General features: G+C 33.5%; 1 protein-coding gene across 1 annotated transcript; it reads left to right on the top strand.

Moving 5' to 3' along the window:
• Nucleotides 1–12: 12 nt before the first annotated feature.
• LOC144972378 (cytokine receptor-like factor 3) lies at nucleotides 13–14,914 on the top strand. Its single transcript, XM_078913507.1, has 8 exons — nucleotides 13–158; nucleotides 940–1,065; nucleotides 2,855–3,062; nucleotides 4,876–4,963; nucleotides 8,319–8,496; nucleotides 9,988–10,231; nucleotides 11,799–12,044; nucleotides 13,153–14,914. The coding sequence occupies exons 2-8, from the start codon at nucleotides 958–960 to the stop codon at nucleotides 13,425–13,427; spliced, it is 1,347 nt and encodes a 448-aa protein (XP_078769633.1). The 5' UTR covers nucleotides 13–158; nucleotides 940–957; the 3' UTR covers nucleotides 13,428–14,914.
• Nucleotides 14,915–17,119: the final 2,205 nt, after the last annotated feature.

Below are 17,119 nucleotides of genomic sequence, written 5' to 3'. Positions count from 1 at the left end.
CCCCCCTTCTTTGTCATCAAATTGTTCGTTCAGAGAAGACAAACTTTTCTCTCTTGACACTTCTTTTCTAATTTTATGTTCTAGAAATATTTGGTCTGACTTTCCAAGTGGATGAAGTTTACAGCCATTCAGACTTATTGTTTATTTCCATAGTGCAGGTAATATACGTCTGAATTATGCCATTGTGATTCTAACGAAACAATGCGACTATAGATACTCTGTTCATTCCATTAATTATGTAGAACAGTAGCTACCTGGAAGAGTGATAATTTAAAAAAACAAAAAACAAACTTTTTGCGAAAAGTCAAAATCTTGTCCTTTCTTTTGATATCAACTAATTGATTATTGTATGTGACTTGTTTTATTTCTATAGTCTTGTTGAATAAAGATCTTCTGTTTCCTAACCAGGCACCCCCGGCATTGATTTTGATTTCGTTCATTTAAAATTTAAATTAAATGGAAATTAAAAATGTGTCGTGAATTGGCAGACAAAAGAAAGTTTGTATGTTCCTTGGACTACTTTTCGGTCGTTTTTTGTCATGTCCACCTGTGCCGTGGTGGATGGTTGTATACGAATCGAGGCATCCATTTGAGTATGGGTAGTGTAGTTTAAGTCTACCTCTATTATAGAAAAATAAAACGAAATAAAAAAGCAGCACCGGCGGTAGCAGTAGCAGAGAAATTGTTTTATAACGATAAAAGAGACTGAGGTTTGTGACTCATTGTTTGCTTATATTGGAATATTTATATTCAGAAGGTATACAAGATTATTCTTGATAATTTTGAATATGACTCGATGATATTAATATTAATATTATGTGTGTTTTTGTTGTCAGAGTCTATTAAGTTTGTAATCATAGAAAATTTCACTTAACATGTCACATATATTTGTATTTAAGTTCTTGAATTTATTAGTATATGTTCCTGTATCTCCATTAGGATTTTCCTAAATGAGCAATGGCAACAGAGGCAATCCAGAGTGTCGTAGAAATTATTGACATGGCTCACACCAATCGCTACGAGTTAGCAGAAGTCCTGGATGAAATCAAAAATTTAGAGAATCAGGTAATGTTTTGGATTGTATTTTAAAGATTTGTTTTTCTTCGCAGTGCAGTTAATATGAAGGAGAAATATTAATTACAATAAGAATTATCTGAAGAAGAAATATACCCCCCCCCCCCCCCCCCCCCCCAAAAAAAAAAAAATGAAAAGAGAAAATTCATTATATTTTTAACGCCCCATTAAGGATGCCCAGTGGCATTAGACTGACGCGCTATTACAATACAATACTTCATAGGAGCTGAACTAGGTCAATAGTGTGGCCTTTGATGCCCTGTCACAGATGAATAACTGATGTGTATGATCGATATAGGATATCAATTATAATTGTTTTATGGGGTGCAACCCAACACCTTGTGAGGCCGGTCCCAAGTCCAGATAAATGGGGAGTGTTTGCTCAGGAAGGGCATCCTGCCAGTAAAACTCAAGCCATGACTAATGAATGAATGAAACCAGAAATTATATTTATTATTATTAATTTATATTATATATTATATTATAAATTATTCTTCCTCCTCCTCCTCCTCTTCATCAATCCCCTTCTCCTTCTGCTCCTCCTATTCCTCCCCCCTCCTCCTTCTATTCATTCTTCTTCTCCTTGGTGTAATCTATTTTATTTCTTTAGTCCTATCAACGTTGTACACTATATATGAATGTTCAACATAGATATTTCAAGATAAATAAAGTTTCAAATGATGATAATGATTGAAGTTATTTTGCCATGAAGTATCAGAAAAAAAACAAGTGACTGTGATTATAACATGAAAAATAGGCTGATATAATGAGATTTTTTTTGTGATACATCAAATGTGGGTGCAATTCATCAGTTTCCTTCTACTCCTTTTATCTGTTTTGTTTCTCATTGATTTATTAAAATCTTTTAGAGTAAAATGGTGTCTTATGTTAATAAATAGATATTGAACAAATCTTTACTACCCTTCTTAGTTGTAGTAGTAGCAAGCTACTATCACCGGCTTTCACCTTGCGAAAACCAGGAAACCTCAGGATAACTCATGAGTAGATAATCTCATTATAATTAGTTCCTCGGATTGTACTCACCATTAGAGGCACCAGAGAAGAGGAAATTCATGATGTCAAGAGTTCTCTCATTATTTGTCAGACTGTTTGTTAGGCTTAAATTAACCGGGTGGGGTATTTTGTCCTTCCACGGTGGGCACATGCTGTGTCTTCTATCCCCCTATTTCTGTTTCCAACTTGCTTCCTGTCTTTATCTTGGAATGAGATTACTTGGTTTTGTCCTGGCCATGACTGGAATCCTTGGCTTGTGTCAGACTTTTAGGAATCTCATTACCTCCTGAATTATCAACCCTGTATTTCTTTGTAATTAACAATTGTTCGTTTTGAACATTGTCTGCAACATTTTTTGGTGATTTTTAAATGAAAAAGCGGATAATTAATTTGGAACTGAAACAGATGTCTTTGTTTTGTTTTGCCGACTTCCCTCTGAATTCTTAACTTTACTTCGTTTGCAAGAAAAAAGCTAATTGAGTTGAGCCACTTTCTCCTGAAGACAAAGGAGAAATACAAGAACAAAAACTAAATGATTCTGAATTGTGTCCCAAACATTTGTTTATCGCAGAAGCGACCTTCACTGGTTAGAAGGCTAAGTCAGCAATAAATTATCAGTTTGTTGAGGTAACTGATGGTAAAAGAAAATTTCAGACAATTTTGGAAAAGACGATTTACTGGCCTGTTGTATGCTTGTAGGATAGACATGTATATGAATGATACAGCTGAATTTTTAAAATCTTAATCTTTTAATCTACTTATTTAGATCCATTCCAGTAGCGATGCAGCAATTTTGCAGCTTGAGGAACATTTCAACCTGATCAAAAATGCAATGGTAGCATCTATCAATGACAGACTGGCTGAATTGAAAGCAGACGTAGAGGAAATAAGGAGTTCAGCAGTGAAGCCATTGGAGGAGTGTAAGACTCTTGTCAATGAAAGTCTTTTATCAGCAGTGCAAGTCATGGACGAAGGTGAAGATAAATGTTGAAAACTGACATGCACATTTGTGTTTTTCTTTTTTTCCCTTTTATTTTTCAATTCTTTTTATTTTTTTGCTCCTCAATGAGTTATATCTTCCCTTGGCAGGCCATGATGATATGGAGTTATAATTCATTTCACATGGTGCAGGTCACCTTTTTAGTTTTTTTGTGTTTTTTGGTTTCATTTTGTTTCTTGTTTTTTTTTTCGTTTTTTTCTTGGGTTTGTTGTTGTTGCAGTAGTACTCATATATGTCTGCTATTTGTTACCATTACTCCTACACAACTGAGTTAAGTGGGATAATAAGTGTGATTACATTACCAGAATTATATGTTATTGTCTTCCATCTCATCATTAGTAACTTTCTTTTTTAATATGATTTAAGATATAAGATTATGATTGTAGATTTTGTAATTAATGTTGTTGCATGTGTGATTGGAAATGATATTGATGTAGTATATGCCATACAATTTATTGTTCATATAAAAAGAAAATTATGCATAATGAATATTAAAAAAAAAAAGCTTTTATATTGCGAAACATCCACTAAACATGCTCAAAGTGCTTTACAAGGGGTCCCTGGCCAACAGCAACACTTAACATGTAGGATGGGACATGATGCCTGTTAGGCGATATTACAATTTTTTCAGACAGACAACGCTGTTAATGGCCAGATACTCATTTTTTACCTGAGTACGGTGAGAGAATGTGAGTAAAGAGCCTTTTCCAAGGACTCAACTATACGTCGAGCGAGGCTCAAACCCAGGACTTTCCGATCCGAAAGCGTTGGCATATCACTAGACCACATAGCCATAATGCTCAATGCGCTTAAATATTTGAGAGCATTTTTAGGCACAATACCAACTAAACATTCTCAAAGTGATATACAAGGAGTCCCTAGTCAACCGCAACACAACATGGAGGACTAGACATGACGGTTGTTAGATTTTACATTTGGGTTGTTAACACAGTGGGAAATGTGAGTACAGAGCCTTTTCCAAGGACTCAATTATGCGCCTCTCAAAGCAGGACTCAACCCTGGACTTTGCTGTATGAAGGCGAGTGCCATACCACAAGACGAAATAGCTGCTTGAGGAAGTGTTGATAAAAACTAAAAAACGACAATAAAATATTGGATGATATCACTCTTTACAACTCAGTTTGTTGATGGCTTAGGGAGGATTTAAGCCAAATATGGGCCCTCCGAAGTATCTAATTAAAAAAAAAAATTTTTTTGAAGCTGTTACATTCACGTTTGTTCAATACTTATCAGTGATGCGCTGAAAAATGGCTTTTTGAAATCTTCCTGCTGATCTTGTTTGGCATTGATGAGTTGATTTGTTTAACAATGAAAGCATTGGTTGTTTTAAGGCAACAGTTAAGGGGAAGCTAGATGGATATGTGTCATTTTCTATGATTCAAAGGTGATACCATTCGATGAATAGAAAGGTTTGTGCCGACGAGTACATATATGCAGGACTGACATCTGAACCCACTTATGGGCCTAATTTAACTTTGTTGTACTGGACAATATTTTGCGTCATTTTTAGAGATTTCCATTACAACAATGAGCCCATAAGGAATTGGGTTATCAGAGCTGCAAATATGTGCATATAAGTTTGTGCGAAATATTTCTACATAATGTGGTCTTTAATAAGAGAAAAACTTTCAGGCTTATTTGATTTTAGCAAAGGGCATCCTTGACTAAAACTTATATCATCACAACTTCAGGCCTTTGTATTTGCTTTAATATGAAATGGAATGTGATTGAAAGACATCCTAATATTCTGAATTCTTTTTTATCAGGAGCCTCGTTGTTGAAAAATGACCCAGAAGAGAATTGGGAATCCCTTGCCAAATTCAAAGAAAACCCCAAAACCAAAAGCTTGTCAAGGTAAGATTCATTGTATCTATTCTTTAAAAAAGAAAAGGGGGTTGAGGGTTAACATTGTTCTGTTCAGCCCATGTTTAGTTTTCGCCAACGAGCACAGAATAACTAGCGGTTGGTTGGATGGGAGCATCACCCTTGAATCATATACCTATGATGTTCGAATGGGTGTACGATCCGATAGTGATGTCGTTTCTTCTTCTCTTTACTAGCCTATCCTGCTTCTTTGGTTTGTGATTGTATTTTTGACAGGGGATATTTTTTTTTCTGTAAATCTTCTGCCTGTTTGTTCTTGGTTATTTATAATTTAGCTTATGATATCTTTAGGTTATGATTTTGATTTACATTTGTACTATTTTTGTTAGATTGCTTGTTTTTTTGTTTCAGCGGTCTCTCATATAACCTCAATTGTGTTGGAAGAGACCTAAAGCAACAAACAAACAAACAAACAAACAGAATAACTAGCAAATCTAAAAGTTATAAAACTATTTTTTAAGGATTGATTTATGAGAAACTTACAAACCTTTGTAGATTAAGGGTAATTCCATTACCCGCTGACTCAAATAATTATTTCTAGCAGATTTTATAAATAATTATTTGAGTCAGCAGGTAATGGAATTACCCTTAATCTACAAAGGTTTGTAAGTTCTAGCAGATTTTATAAATAATTATTTGAGTCAGCGGGTAATGGAATTACCCTTAATCTACAAAGGTTTGTAAGTTTCTCATAAATCAATCCTTAAAAAATAGTTTTATAACTTTTAGATTTGCTAGTTATTCTGTTTGTTTGTTTGTTTGTTGCTTTAGGTCTCTTCCAACACAATTGAGGTTATATGAGAGACCTCTGAAACAAAAAGCAGCTTGGTCCTTTTATTATTGATTTTCAAAAGGTAGTGTCTGCATGCTCTTACGTGAGAGAATATGAACAATGTGTCTGGGTCCTCTCACCCGTGAGAGAGCTTAGAAACAGTGTCTTCGTTCGCTGGGGCATTAGGATCAGTCATTTGACATTGGGAATGGATATCTGGTTGCTCTGTTGCCAGATTCATTTGCTTGCACCTACAGACTTTATTACGAGACCGATTTTGATTGTTGGTGGCTCATAAGATTCATCTCGATGTTAATTTTTTCACAATACATTAGTGTAATTATTAAAATGGATGAATACCTGTTCATAATAGCCTTTATTTCTCTATAAATACTGCAGGTTCTCCACCAATTTCTTTAAAAAGGAAATAGTGTCAACTGCAATATTGCTTTTAAACTTACGATAAAATTTATTTCTATTTTCATTAAAATGAACATTGCACATCCTTTCTCTGTAATGAAAAGGGGCGGTGTGACTCGGTTATATGGTCTTCACCTTGTACTCCAAAGGTACTGGGTTTGCATATTAGCCTTTACAATGTGTGGCCTTGACATTTCCTCTAATGCTAGCTCTAGGACATGCTATTCTCATGGCAACTTAGAGTGGTGCTCATGATCTAATAAAATAATCGCTTTTAGGAATTGAAAATAATGAAAATTTTGAAATTTATTCAATTTTTATTTCTTTTATGGTTGATGAGAATAAGCTTATATATATTTTTTATAAAGATTCCTTGTATGACAAACTGGAATATTGTTTTGTTTTATTTTATCTCACTTGTCTCTCGTACATTTATTTCCTAAGATGTAATAGGTATTGTAATGACTTTAAAAAAAATTATTTGTTAATTTATTTCATGGACCTTTCTTTCTTTATATATTATATGTAAATGGATGACTGTGTAGTGAAAGGATGAATAATTTGATGAAAAAAAAAATTATTTATACATTATTTGATTTATTGATTGGTTTTCATATTTGTTCATTTATTTAATCATCATTATTTATGTAAAGAAATAAGTGATTGACTTATTGATAGATTTATTTTGTTTATTTATCTCGTACTATCGAAATTGGATTATTGTAATGCTCTGTTGTTTGGCATTTCGCAATATAATCTGAGACGTCTTCAGATTGTCCAAAACAGAGCTGCCAGACTAGTATTCATGAAGTATAGGTGTGATCTGCCAGATCTCTGTTTCATGACCTGCATTGGCTGCCTGTTGAGAAAAGGATAAAGTTCAAAGCCTGTGTTTCAGTGTATTGTTGTCTTGAAAGTACTGCCCCTTCCTACCTTTCGGTACTAATTGAAAGATATTCAGCACCCCGCCCCTCACGTTCGGCCAGTGATTCCGCCAAACTAATTGTTCCTTGAATACGGAAAAATTCTGGAATGAGATCCTTTTCTCATTTTGGACCCTCTGTTTGGTATGCCTTAACACAGAGCATTTGTGAAAAAGAATCTTTGCGGTGTTTGGATGTGAACATACCTTGATCATATACCTATGATGTTGCATGTGTACGATCCGATAGTGATGTCGTTTCTTCTTTTTTACTAGCTATCCTGCTTTTGGTTTGTGATTGTATTTTTAGCAGGGGTATTTTTTTTCTGTAAATCTTTCTGCCTGTTTGTTTTCGTTATTTTATAATTTTATTATGATTATTTTAGTTATGATTTTGATTTTATATTTTATATTTTTGTTAGATTGCTTGTTTTTTTTTTTCAGCGGTCTCTATTATACCTCAATTGTGTTGAAGAGATCTAAAGCAACAAAAAAAAAAAAAAAAAAGAATCTTTGTTATTTTTAAAGTTTCGCAATATATTGTTTTCATATTTTAAGTAATGATTATTGAAGAAATAGGTCTGTTGTGTGTTGTGTGTGTGTGTGTGTATATGTGTGTGTTGGTGTGTGTTGTAAGAGTATGTGTCCAGCCAAGTAATTTGTAATTTAAGCGCTTAGAGTCGAATGTCTCAGAGTTATAGCACTATATAAGTTTTCAGCATTATTATTATTATTATTATTATTATTATTATTATTATTATTATTATTATTATTATTATTATTATTATTATTATTATTATTATTATTATTATTATTATTATTATTATTATTATTATTATTATTATTATTATTATTATTATTATTATTATTATTATTATTATTATTTTATTATTATTTATTATTATTATTATTATTATTATTATTATTATTATTATTATTATTATTATTATTATTATTATTATTTTATTTATTTATTTTTACGTTCATATATTTATTTGTTAATTGATTAATTAATTAATTTATATATTTCTGTATTTATTTGTTTATTATTTTATTTATTCTTTTATTTTTTGTTGTCCTATATATATCTTCTTCTTCTTCTAGGTTCCATGCCTGGTCCAGGCTTCGGATACTGCATGAATTATCTCTCTCCATTCCTCCCTGTCTATATATATATGTATTAATAATTATAACATTATCTATTTCTCCAGTGTCCCAGCTTTACCTAGTCCAGCAGAGGTGGCTTGCGTTAATGTGGTCATCAATCCAGAGCTGAAGAGCCAGATGGAGAATGCAATTGCCTTGGAAGGCAAAGTGCTAGCCCAGGCTCCAGTACAGATATCCGAAGTCATTGCCAAACCAGGAAGTCTCAGTGTACAGTGGTTGGAGGTAAGGCATATGTTAAAAGTAAAAAGATTGAGATTTTATATAGTGCAATATCCGCTAAACGTGATCAAAAAGTGCTTTACAAAGGGTCCCTGACCAACAGCAACACGTAACATTTAGGACGGGACATGACACCTGTTAGGCGATAATACACGTTTCTTTCCCGGCAGAGACAACGCTGTTAACGGCCAGGTACTCATTTTACACCCGAGTACGGTGAGAGAATGTAAGTAAAGAGTCTTTTCCAAGGATGAACTATGCACCGAGTGAGGCTCAAACCGGGGACCTTCCGATCCAAAAGCGAGTGTCATACCACAAGACCATATAGCCAGCTGCTGTTACAAAGTCAAGTGTGATGATTGATGAAAAGAGGGAAATTTTTTCTGCAAAACTTTATCTCCAATTTTGTTTCTTTGGGTAAAGTAATATGTCAGCAAGCCTGTCGTGAGTAGCTGGTTCAAAGCAGTGAGAGATATTGAAAGATGGCTGGTATAAAAAGGATTCCTGATGGGTGACTTGTATGAAATAAACAGAAAAGAATATATCAGCTTCAAGAAAGAACAAAATACCAAACATGGAACGTTCTGTGCTCAAAATCCTTCTTCAGTCAAGAGCAATAAAAACATAAATACATTACTTAAAAACCAGATAGATGTTTTTTAAGTAATGTATTTATTGTTTTTATTGTTTTTTTTTTTTGTTCTTGGCTGAAGAAGGGTTTTGAGCCCAAAGGATTCCGTGTTTGGTATTTTGATTGACAACTGGGTGGGGTTCCTGACCTCCCATAGTGGGCAGGGAGCTACTTACTGTTTCTTCTATCCCCCTCTATCTGTTTTCCAACTTGCTTTCTGTCTTTGTCTTGGAATGAGATTACTTGGTTTTGTCATGGCCCTGGCTGAGAGGGAAACAGTCAAATGTATAGTTTCTTTTGGGAGATGATATTTTTGTTGTTGTAAATCATCTCTCTGTTATGATGTGTATTATGTTTTGTTTACATGTTATATATGATTTGTAAACATTTGAGTGTGTTCCTTTTAGTAAGGACCTGTGCCTAACATCAGGATGAGACATTTGGGTGATCTCAAACTAAGTACACAGATAATGTGCTCTCGGAATCTACATTTGTTTCCTATTTGAACCAATTCCCCTTTGTCTTACCTTTTCTTGGGTGCTTTAATTGTAATTCTAGAACTTTTTACTATCCCATTCCATTTTCTTCCTTTTTACTGGCGCTGATATGACTTTAACGTGTCGCAAGCGCTGTAAAACCCTTAAAAATAAAAAAATAAATAAATATGATTGACAATGATGAATGTTGTATGATTGTAATTATAATAATGATGTTTTACAGGGGGTTAGTACTATGAAATGTGGAAGTTTGGGCTTTAGGGAGAAGTATTAGAATTATAAAGTGCATTTAGCATGGGAAAGTTATATTTAAATTTGCATATTTATTTTGATTAAATAACTTTGTCTATTTTAACCCTTCCCCAGACAGACGAAGACACAGACGTCGGCGAGTTTTGGTTACAGTATGCCATTGGCAGCTACAAGCAGCACAACGACCCGACTGCCATTTTCCACACAGCTTACGTTGGCACATGTAACAGCTATGTGGTGAAGCATCTACGCACCTCCACTTGCTACACATTTCGTGTGTGCGGTAGAGGGGAGTCGGACACCCCCTGGTCGGCTTGGAGTGTGCCCAGAGTGGCCACAACTAACATACCTCACTATCGTATGTCCAAATTTTTCTTTATATAGCGCAATATCCACTAAACACGCTCAAAGCGCTTTACAATGGGGTCCCTGGCCAACAGCAACACTTAACAATTAGGACGCTTGTTAGGCGATATTACAATTTTTCAGACAGAGACAACGCTGTTAACAGCAGGTACTCATTTTACACCTGTGTACGATGAGAGATTGTGAGTAAAGAGCCTTTTCCAAGGCTCAATTATGCGCTAAGCAAGACTTGAACCCAGGACCTTCCGATCCGAAAGTGAGTGTTATACCACTAGACCACATAGCCGCACAAAAGATGTTTAAAAAAAAAGATTTTTATCTCTACAGAAAGAGTTGGAACGTTTGAATAATTCTCCTTCTTTATAAGCAATGCTGATTGTTTTTTTCTCCGATCCGCTGAAATCCGCAATTTTTGAGTCAGAGGAGGAATTTTCTCCCTTAAAAATTATTTTAAAAAAAATCACATTTACTCCAAAATGTATTGGCAGTGAGAGAGTTGATGTGTGTTGGAACTAATAGAAACAGTTTTTCATTCTCCACAAGTTAGCTAAGTCACCAATGATAGTTGTATCATCTCAGTTGCTCTACAAGTGGGGGTTAATGCAGTAAAAATGAGGCTTAAGGACAATCGTTCAAAATTTGTCTCCTTTTTTCACTTTTTGTCTCTATCAGCGCTGTATAATGGTTATTAATCGTGATGACCAATTTAAAACATTTTTGAAACATTATTGAGCTATTTTATTTTTTGATAAATAGTCTATTGTAGTGCATGAGCAAAATGGCAAGCTTTTGCGTAACTGATGTCTTGTAGTGGAATGAGTCAAAAATCAAGTCATCATCCAAATATACTGTACAAAGTAATAAACAAAAAATGAATATAACAGCTTCAAAAAAGAACAAAATACCAAATACACAACGGAAGCTCAAAACCCTTTTTCAGTCAACTACAAAAAAAAAAGACCCAATGAAAACATGAATACATCATTAAAAAACCAGATCTGTCAACTTAAAAATTAGAAATTTGTAATTCTTAGGAGATCGAAATTGTGGTCACTATAGTAGTTAACTTTAAAAATCAACAATTTACCCTCACAATGATTCAATTAAAAGGATCTTTGTTGAAATTATCACAATAGACCAGTAAGGCAATCTTCTCTTCATGCCTTTCAAATGCTTTATTTTAAATTTCTGTTATAGTCTTTGATATTTTCCCCTATCCTTATAAATAAGGCATTACACTCACTTACACCCAGAGATCACCCTGTGTTTCACCCCTTCTCTAGGCATCCAATTTTTCTTCCTTGAACTAGGAGCCCCTATTAGTCATTTTGCAGCACTGCATTGTGGCTGATGGTTGGGTTATTTTTATTTTTAGTCTTCCTTTGAAGTAAGTCCTTAAGACAAATTCCTCATGGGGATGAATAGAGGGACTTTTATCTTACTGACCAAAGAGACAAAAAAAACTAACCATGAGCAAGTTATGACTTTGTTGGGTTGGTAGGTCTGCTCACCCATTAATATTTTTAAATATGTTGTACCGTTATGTTTCTCAATTCCAGAATGGGCCCCGTGCGATACGTCTGTATATTGTATCACCAACGAGGGTAAAACAGCGACCAGGACAGGGGAGGGAGTAACCCACATCCTCTACTCCAGCGTGGCAAGCTTCACACCAGGGAACGCACTGACCATCAAAGTCTTAGAAGAAGCTGACCGCAGTCCAGGGGATGGATTTGCCATATCAATTCATAACAATGACGATTTTATCTTTGGAAGTGAAGGCGTTGTCTTTGTCAATTTGTATGGTGAGTTCCAGTTTTTCTGTGGTGTTTTGTTTTGTCGTATTTATATGTTCTTTAAAACTTTTCCATGGTCTGAAAAAAATAAAGACAGAATAAATCAGACAGTATGAAATTGTGTAATTTAGTTTGTAAATTTGTCCATAATATGAGAAAACATATAAGGTCAATCCAGTTTATTTCAATTTTAAATATATAAGCTCTTGTCTTTATTTTGCAACATTGTGATGACAATGTGATATTATATGTGAAAAAAATAAAAGGTAAATGAAATAAACTTAACGTTTCGATATTGTAGGAATCTACAAAACAGTAATTGAAAATAATAAAGGCCTTCAACAATTGGGATCAGTCAGTTCTCTTATATTACAACACATTCAAAGAATTAGAAATGCAGTGTATTTTGCGACAGGTCATGTCTTGATAGCCAAAGAATATTCAAAGTCTCTGGTTCAATGCTAATCTGATCCAACTCCAGTTGTGGAATCACTGGTCAATATGATTTTCTACAATTTTTCCTGAAAAGAATTGATCAAAAACAAATTTTAACATGTAAAAAACCCCAACTCTGTTATTGGATTAAGTGTAAAGCAGAATGGCTGTTTTCCTGGCTAGTCTGGAAAGATCTTTTTGAGATGTATTTATAACAATGCAGTGGTATTTCTTCTGCCATCTGAGAGAACGGTTTTTTTTTCATTTTGGCTAGAAAAGTTTTTCTTCAATTAAAATGACCCTCAACTTGTCAAAAAGTTTCAAACCAGAAACTGTGTAAAATAATAATACTAATAATAATAATAATAATAATAATAATAATAATAATAATAATAATAATAATAATAATAATAATAATAATAATAACAATGATGATAATAATAATAATATTGATAATAATAATAATAATGATAATAATAATAACAATAATAATAGTATAATAATAACATAATCATATTGCTATACTAATTAATAATAATATAATAATAATAATAATAATAATAATAATAATAATAATAATAATAATAATAATAATAATAATAATAATAATAATGATAATAATGATAATAATAACAATTATCATATTACTACTACAATCATAGAAAATACTTTTTTTTTCCAGGCAGTGTCTTCGTGGATGGACAAGAGATCACCACCAAGTTACCAGAGATCAAGAAGGGTTCCATTGTGGCCTTTCAAGCTGAGTTACTCCCAAACGGGAAGGTGATCGTCAGTGTGGAAAACGAGGAAAAGGAAGTCACCTTTGACTGGAAAGTAAACAAGAACAAAATTTTAGGGGGAACCCCAAATTTATTGGGGAATCCAAAGGACCAAGAACTTGAGTTATACTTTGGCATTAAGTTCAGTCAGGAACATTGGAAGATTTTTGTAGACTAGTCATTTATGATGGAAATGTCCATGGATAATAGGTCGTTTTTGTAACATTCGGCACAGAAAGTCATCAATATTAAATGTTTTATTTTCTATTTTTATAAAATTTTTAACTATGGAAGGATACAGTGTCCATCAGTTTCTCTAGAAAGTGGTATGGTCTGCCTGGCCTGAGATGGTAAAATACTAATAGGTCGCTTCTGTAACATTCGGCACAGAAAGTCATCAATATTAAATGTTTTATTTTCTATTTTTAACAATGGAAAGATACAGTTTCCATCAGTTTCTTTAGAGAGTGGCGGGGGTTGCCTGGCCTGAGATGGTAGAATACTAATGAAAAGGTGGAAGTGGAAAGGCTTCGGGTGAAACATTATAAACAAAAATGAATTTAACAGCTTCAACGAATTAGAAAATACCAAAGACAGAATGTTGCTTGATCTTATTACTTACAGAAAGGATGTGCCAAATATTTCTCTCCCATCTATCGGGTTTACAAGTACTTCCGACTGATTATGTCATGCACTGACACATTTATGTTTTTACTGTTATTTTGCTTTTAATTGAAGAAGGGTTTTGAGCATGAAACATTCTGTATTTATTATTTTGTTATTTTTTGAAGCTGTTATATTCATTTTTGTTTATTACTTTTTACAGTCCACAGCTTCATATCAGCTTCATATCACTTTGGATAGAAACAGTGAAGCCTTTCCATTTTTACCTTTTCCTTAGTATCAGTTTATTTGAGTTGAAATAATGACAAATTGCCCCAAATTTGACAGACGTGTGTCAAAAGGGAGAGCAGGAATAGCTGGTAAACATTTCAAATAAGATTTTTAGTTTATCCTTTCATTAACAACGCTTTAGGAACTATTCCTACACTTGTGTTGTTGCCGGTTTCCAGGATTTATTGTTCACTTAATTTTAATGACTTTTAGTGTTGAAAGATTAAAAAAAAACAACCCCGACATTTTGTCATGACTTGATATTTATGAATGACATATCTATCTCCTGATTTTGTTTAATCATAGGGACATCTATCTGTATCACACCACCTCAACCTGTTATTATGGGGGGGGGGGGGGGGGGGGGGGGGGTTATCGAGATGTCAAAAGTCGATTTTACAATGGAAACAAATATGATTAGGATTGGGGTGTAATGTACATAGGTGTTATTTTCATGTCCTTTTTTTTTTTTTTTTTTAGATGATTGACTTTCCATCTCAACTTTGAATTCACTTTTTGAAATTGCCTTCGGTTATCCTCTGTGGTGTAATGGCAACCCTTCTGACAGGTAAACAGGTAAACAGGAGGTCTGAGGTTCAATCCCAAGTTGAGGCAGGCTGATTTTTTGGGATTTTTTTTTTATTATTATTTTTTTTTGTTATTCTTTTTGCTCTGTTTCATACACAATTTTTCAGATCTTTGTCATTGAGGAGAGTGATTTGTTTCCTCAATTACAAAATTCTTAAATTTTGACTGATTAAAAAAAAAAAATCTGGATCATTCCTACATATTACCAGATTGATGTTGCTAGTCACTTTTAAACATTATTTCCCTTAAATGTATGTTGATTTACAAGGCAATAATTTTCTACAAATTGAGGGTTGTTTTGCTAAGAAATGAAATTGATTGTTTTATAGAAATTAGTCAATACATCTCTTTTGGATTAACGAATGGTGAATTAATGTTTCAGAATACCTCTGTGTTCATTCTCTAGAATTTACGATTGACCTTTTTTTCCTCCAGGGGCCAAAGATAGCTCAGTTGGTGGAGCACTCGCTTCACATTAATGGGATTGAGATTGATCCCTGGTGAAGTGGAGATTTTGTTTTACCACCCTGTCCACCTCAGCATTAATTGGGTAGGTGGATCTGTTAGAACTTGTGGATAGTACTTTGTGAGAGACTAGCATCCTATCCAAAAAGTAATAAGCAATTGCTATTGTCCATTTCACGCTAAAGATACTAGGATAAACTCCGGCTCCATGGGTCTTATGGCTCTGAATGACTACTTTCTTAAAAACTTTTTTTCTTCAGGCAATTCTGATTATTGTTCTATTGTGATATTGATAAGGATTCTCCTTTTCTTTCTTTCCAATGACCTGATCTGTCTTCCAGCTGCAAGAGAGTTGCAGACCTCTTAGACAGTAAACGATTCTAAATTTGTATTCGTTTTTATTTTAAATTTGACTGAACACCTCGTTAAGGTTGTTGTTTTCTCTAACCCAGAAGTCTTTGAGCTATTTCTCTTCCATCCAATGCCATATAAAGGTTGGTGGATGTCTTTTTTTAGTTTTTCTGTATTGCTGTAAGACTTAACTCCTTAAAAAATGGTATTAAGTCATCTATATTATGTACCCAACAAACAAAAAAAAAGGAGTCCTTCAGAGCCATAGGCCCATGGAGCTGGAGTCTATCCCGGTTTCTATAGTGTGAAACGGACAATAGCAATTGCTTGCTACCCTTTGGATAGGATGCTAGTCTATTGCAAAATACTTTCCACCAGATCTAACAGACTCAGCTACCCAATCACTGCTGGGTGGACAGGGGGTCAGAAAAAATCTTGACTGCACCTGGGGATCGATATCAGTCCCTTTGCTTGTGAAGTGAGTGCTCTACCAACTGATCTAACGGGAACCCCATATACCTAACAAGGTTACCTTAACTTCATTGTGAATAAACATCTATCTCTATTTGTACTTGATATTGAGTACTTATAAAACTGAAGTGAAATATTGAGATCAGTCTATAAAAATGCATTCATTTTTTTTTTAAACTACAAATAAAATAGAAAATGAATACTTATTTCTTTCTTTTGATTTTTTTTTGTTGGTAAAAAAACAAAAACTCAAAATTTGGAAATATCTTGAATATGCTTAGCCTCTCTTACCTCGACTGTACTCTGGAAAAAACATGTTTTAAACATTTTGGCAAGACCCTCAAATATTGATAGTTTTTAAAATCTATACCTTGAAGTCCCAGGTTTGAGAGTTTTTAACAAGGGGAGGGTCATTTTATTCTATCAATATTGGAAGGATGAGTTTTCTGGCCAAAATTTTTAAAGCAAATTTTTACATGTTATAAAGTAGCGTAGGAATGTCCCTATGGTTAATCAAGATCACCAATTTGTGTATACAAATGTATATTTCTTCTAATTTGTTATCCGTTTCTGTGGATCTCACTTTGTTACTATCCCATTTTCCTGGATTTTGTATCACACCCTATCAATGCTGATGAGATTAGCAGATGGAATCATTTAAAACGTGTTATATTCAGAGAGAAAACAAATAATAGTCACTGTAATCAACTTTATAAATTGCCATTTTGACTTTATGAAAATGTTGTTGCTTGAAGCTCGAATAAGTCAAAATGAATTTAAAATATTGAATAGGAGCTTCTCTTGAATTTGCAAAGACCATTAAATGAATCGTTTTCTCTTTAGTTTTTTTATTCATCATGTTTTGCTGACAAAGGGGAAACTCAAAACGTGCACATCGTTTTGTCTTTGTGATTAGAATTGAAGCTTCTATTCCATTTTATATTTTCATTGTTATTTACATTTTTACCTGTTTGCATCAATGACTAAGCTTTCAATATATATATATATATATATATATATATATATATATATATATATATATATATATATATATATATATATATATAAAATAAATTAACTCACATATTCATAGCGGGCAGG

This window comes from Berghia stephanieae, chromosome 5 (genome assembly GCF_034508935.2).
Source record: "Berghia stephanieae isolate SIO BIC M18660-M18661 chromosome 5, UCSD_Bste_1.3, whole genome shotgun sequence".
In the NCBI taxonomy this organism is placed as follows: domain Eukaryota; kingdom Metazoa; phylum Mollusca; class Gastropoda; order Nudibranchia; family Aeolidiidae; genus Berghia; species Berghia stephanieae.
This window is presented reverse-complemented; position numbering and strand designations above follow the sequence as displayed.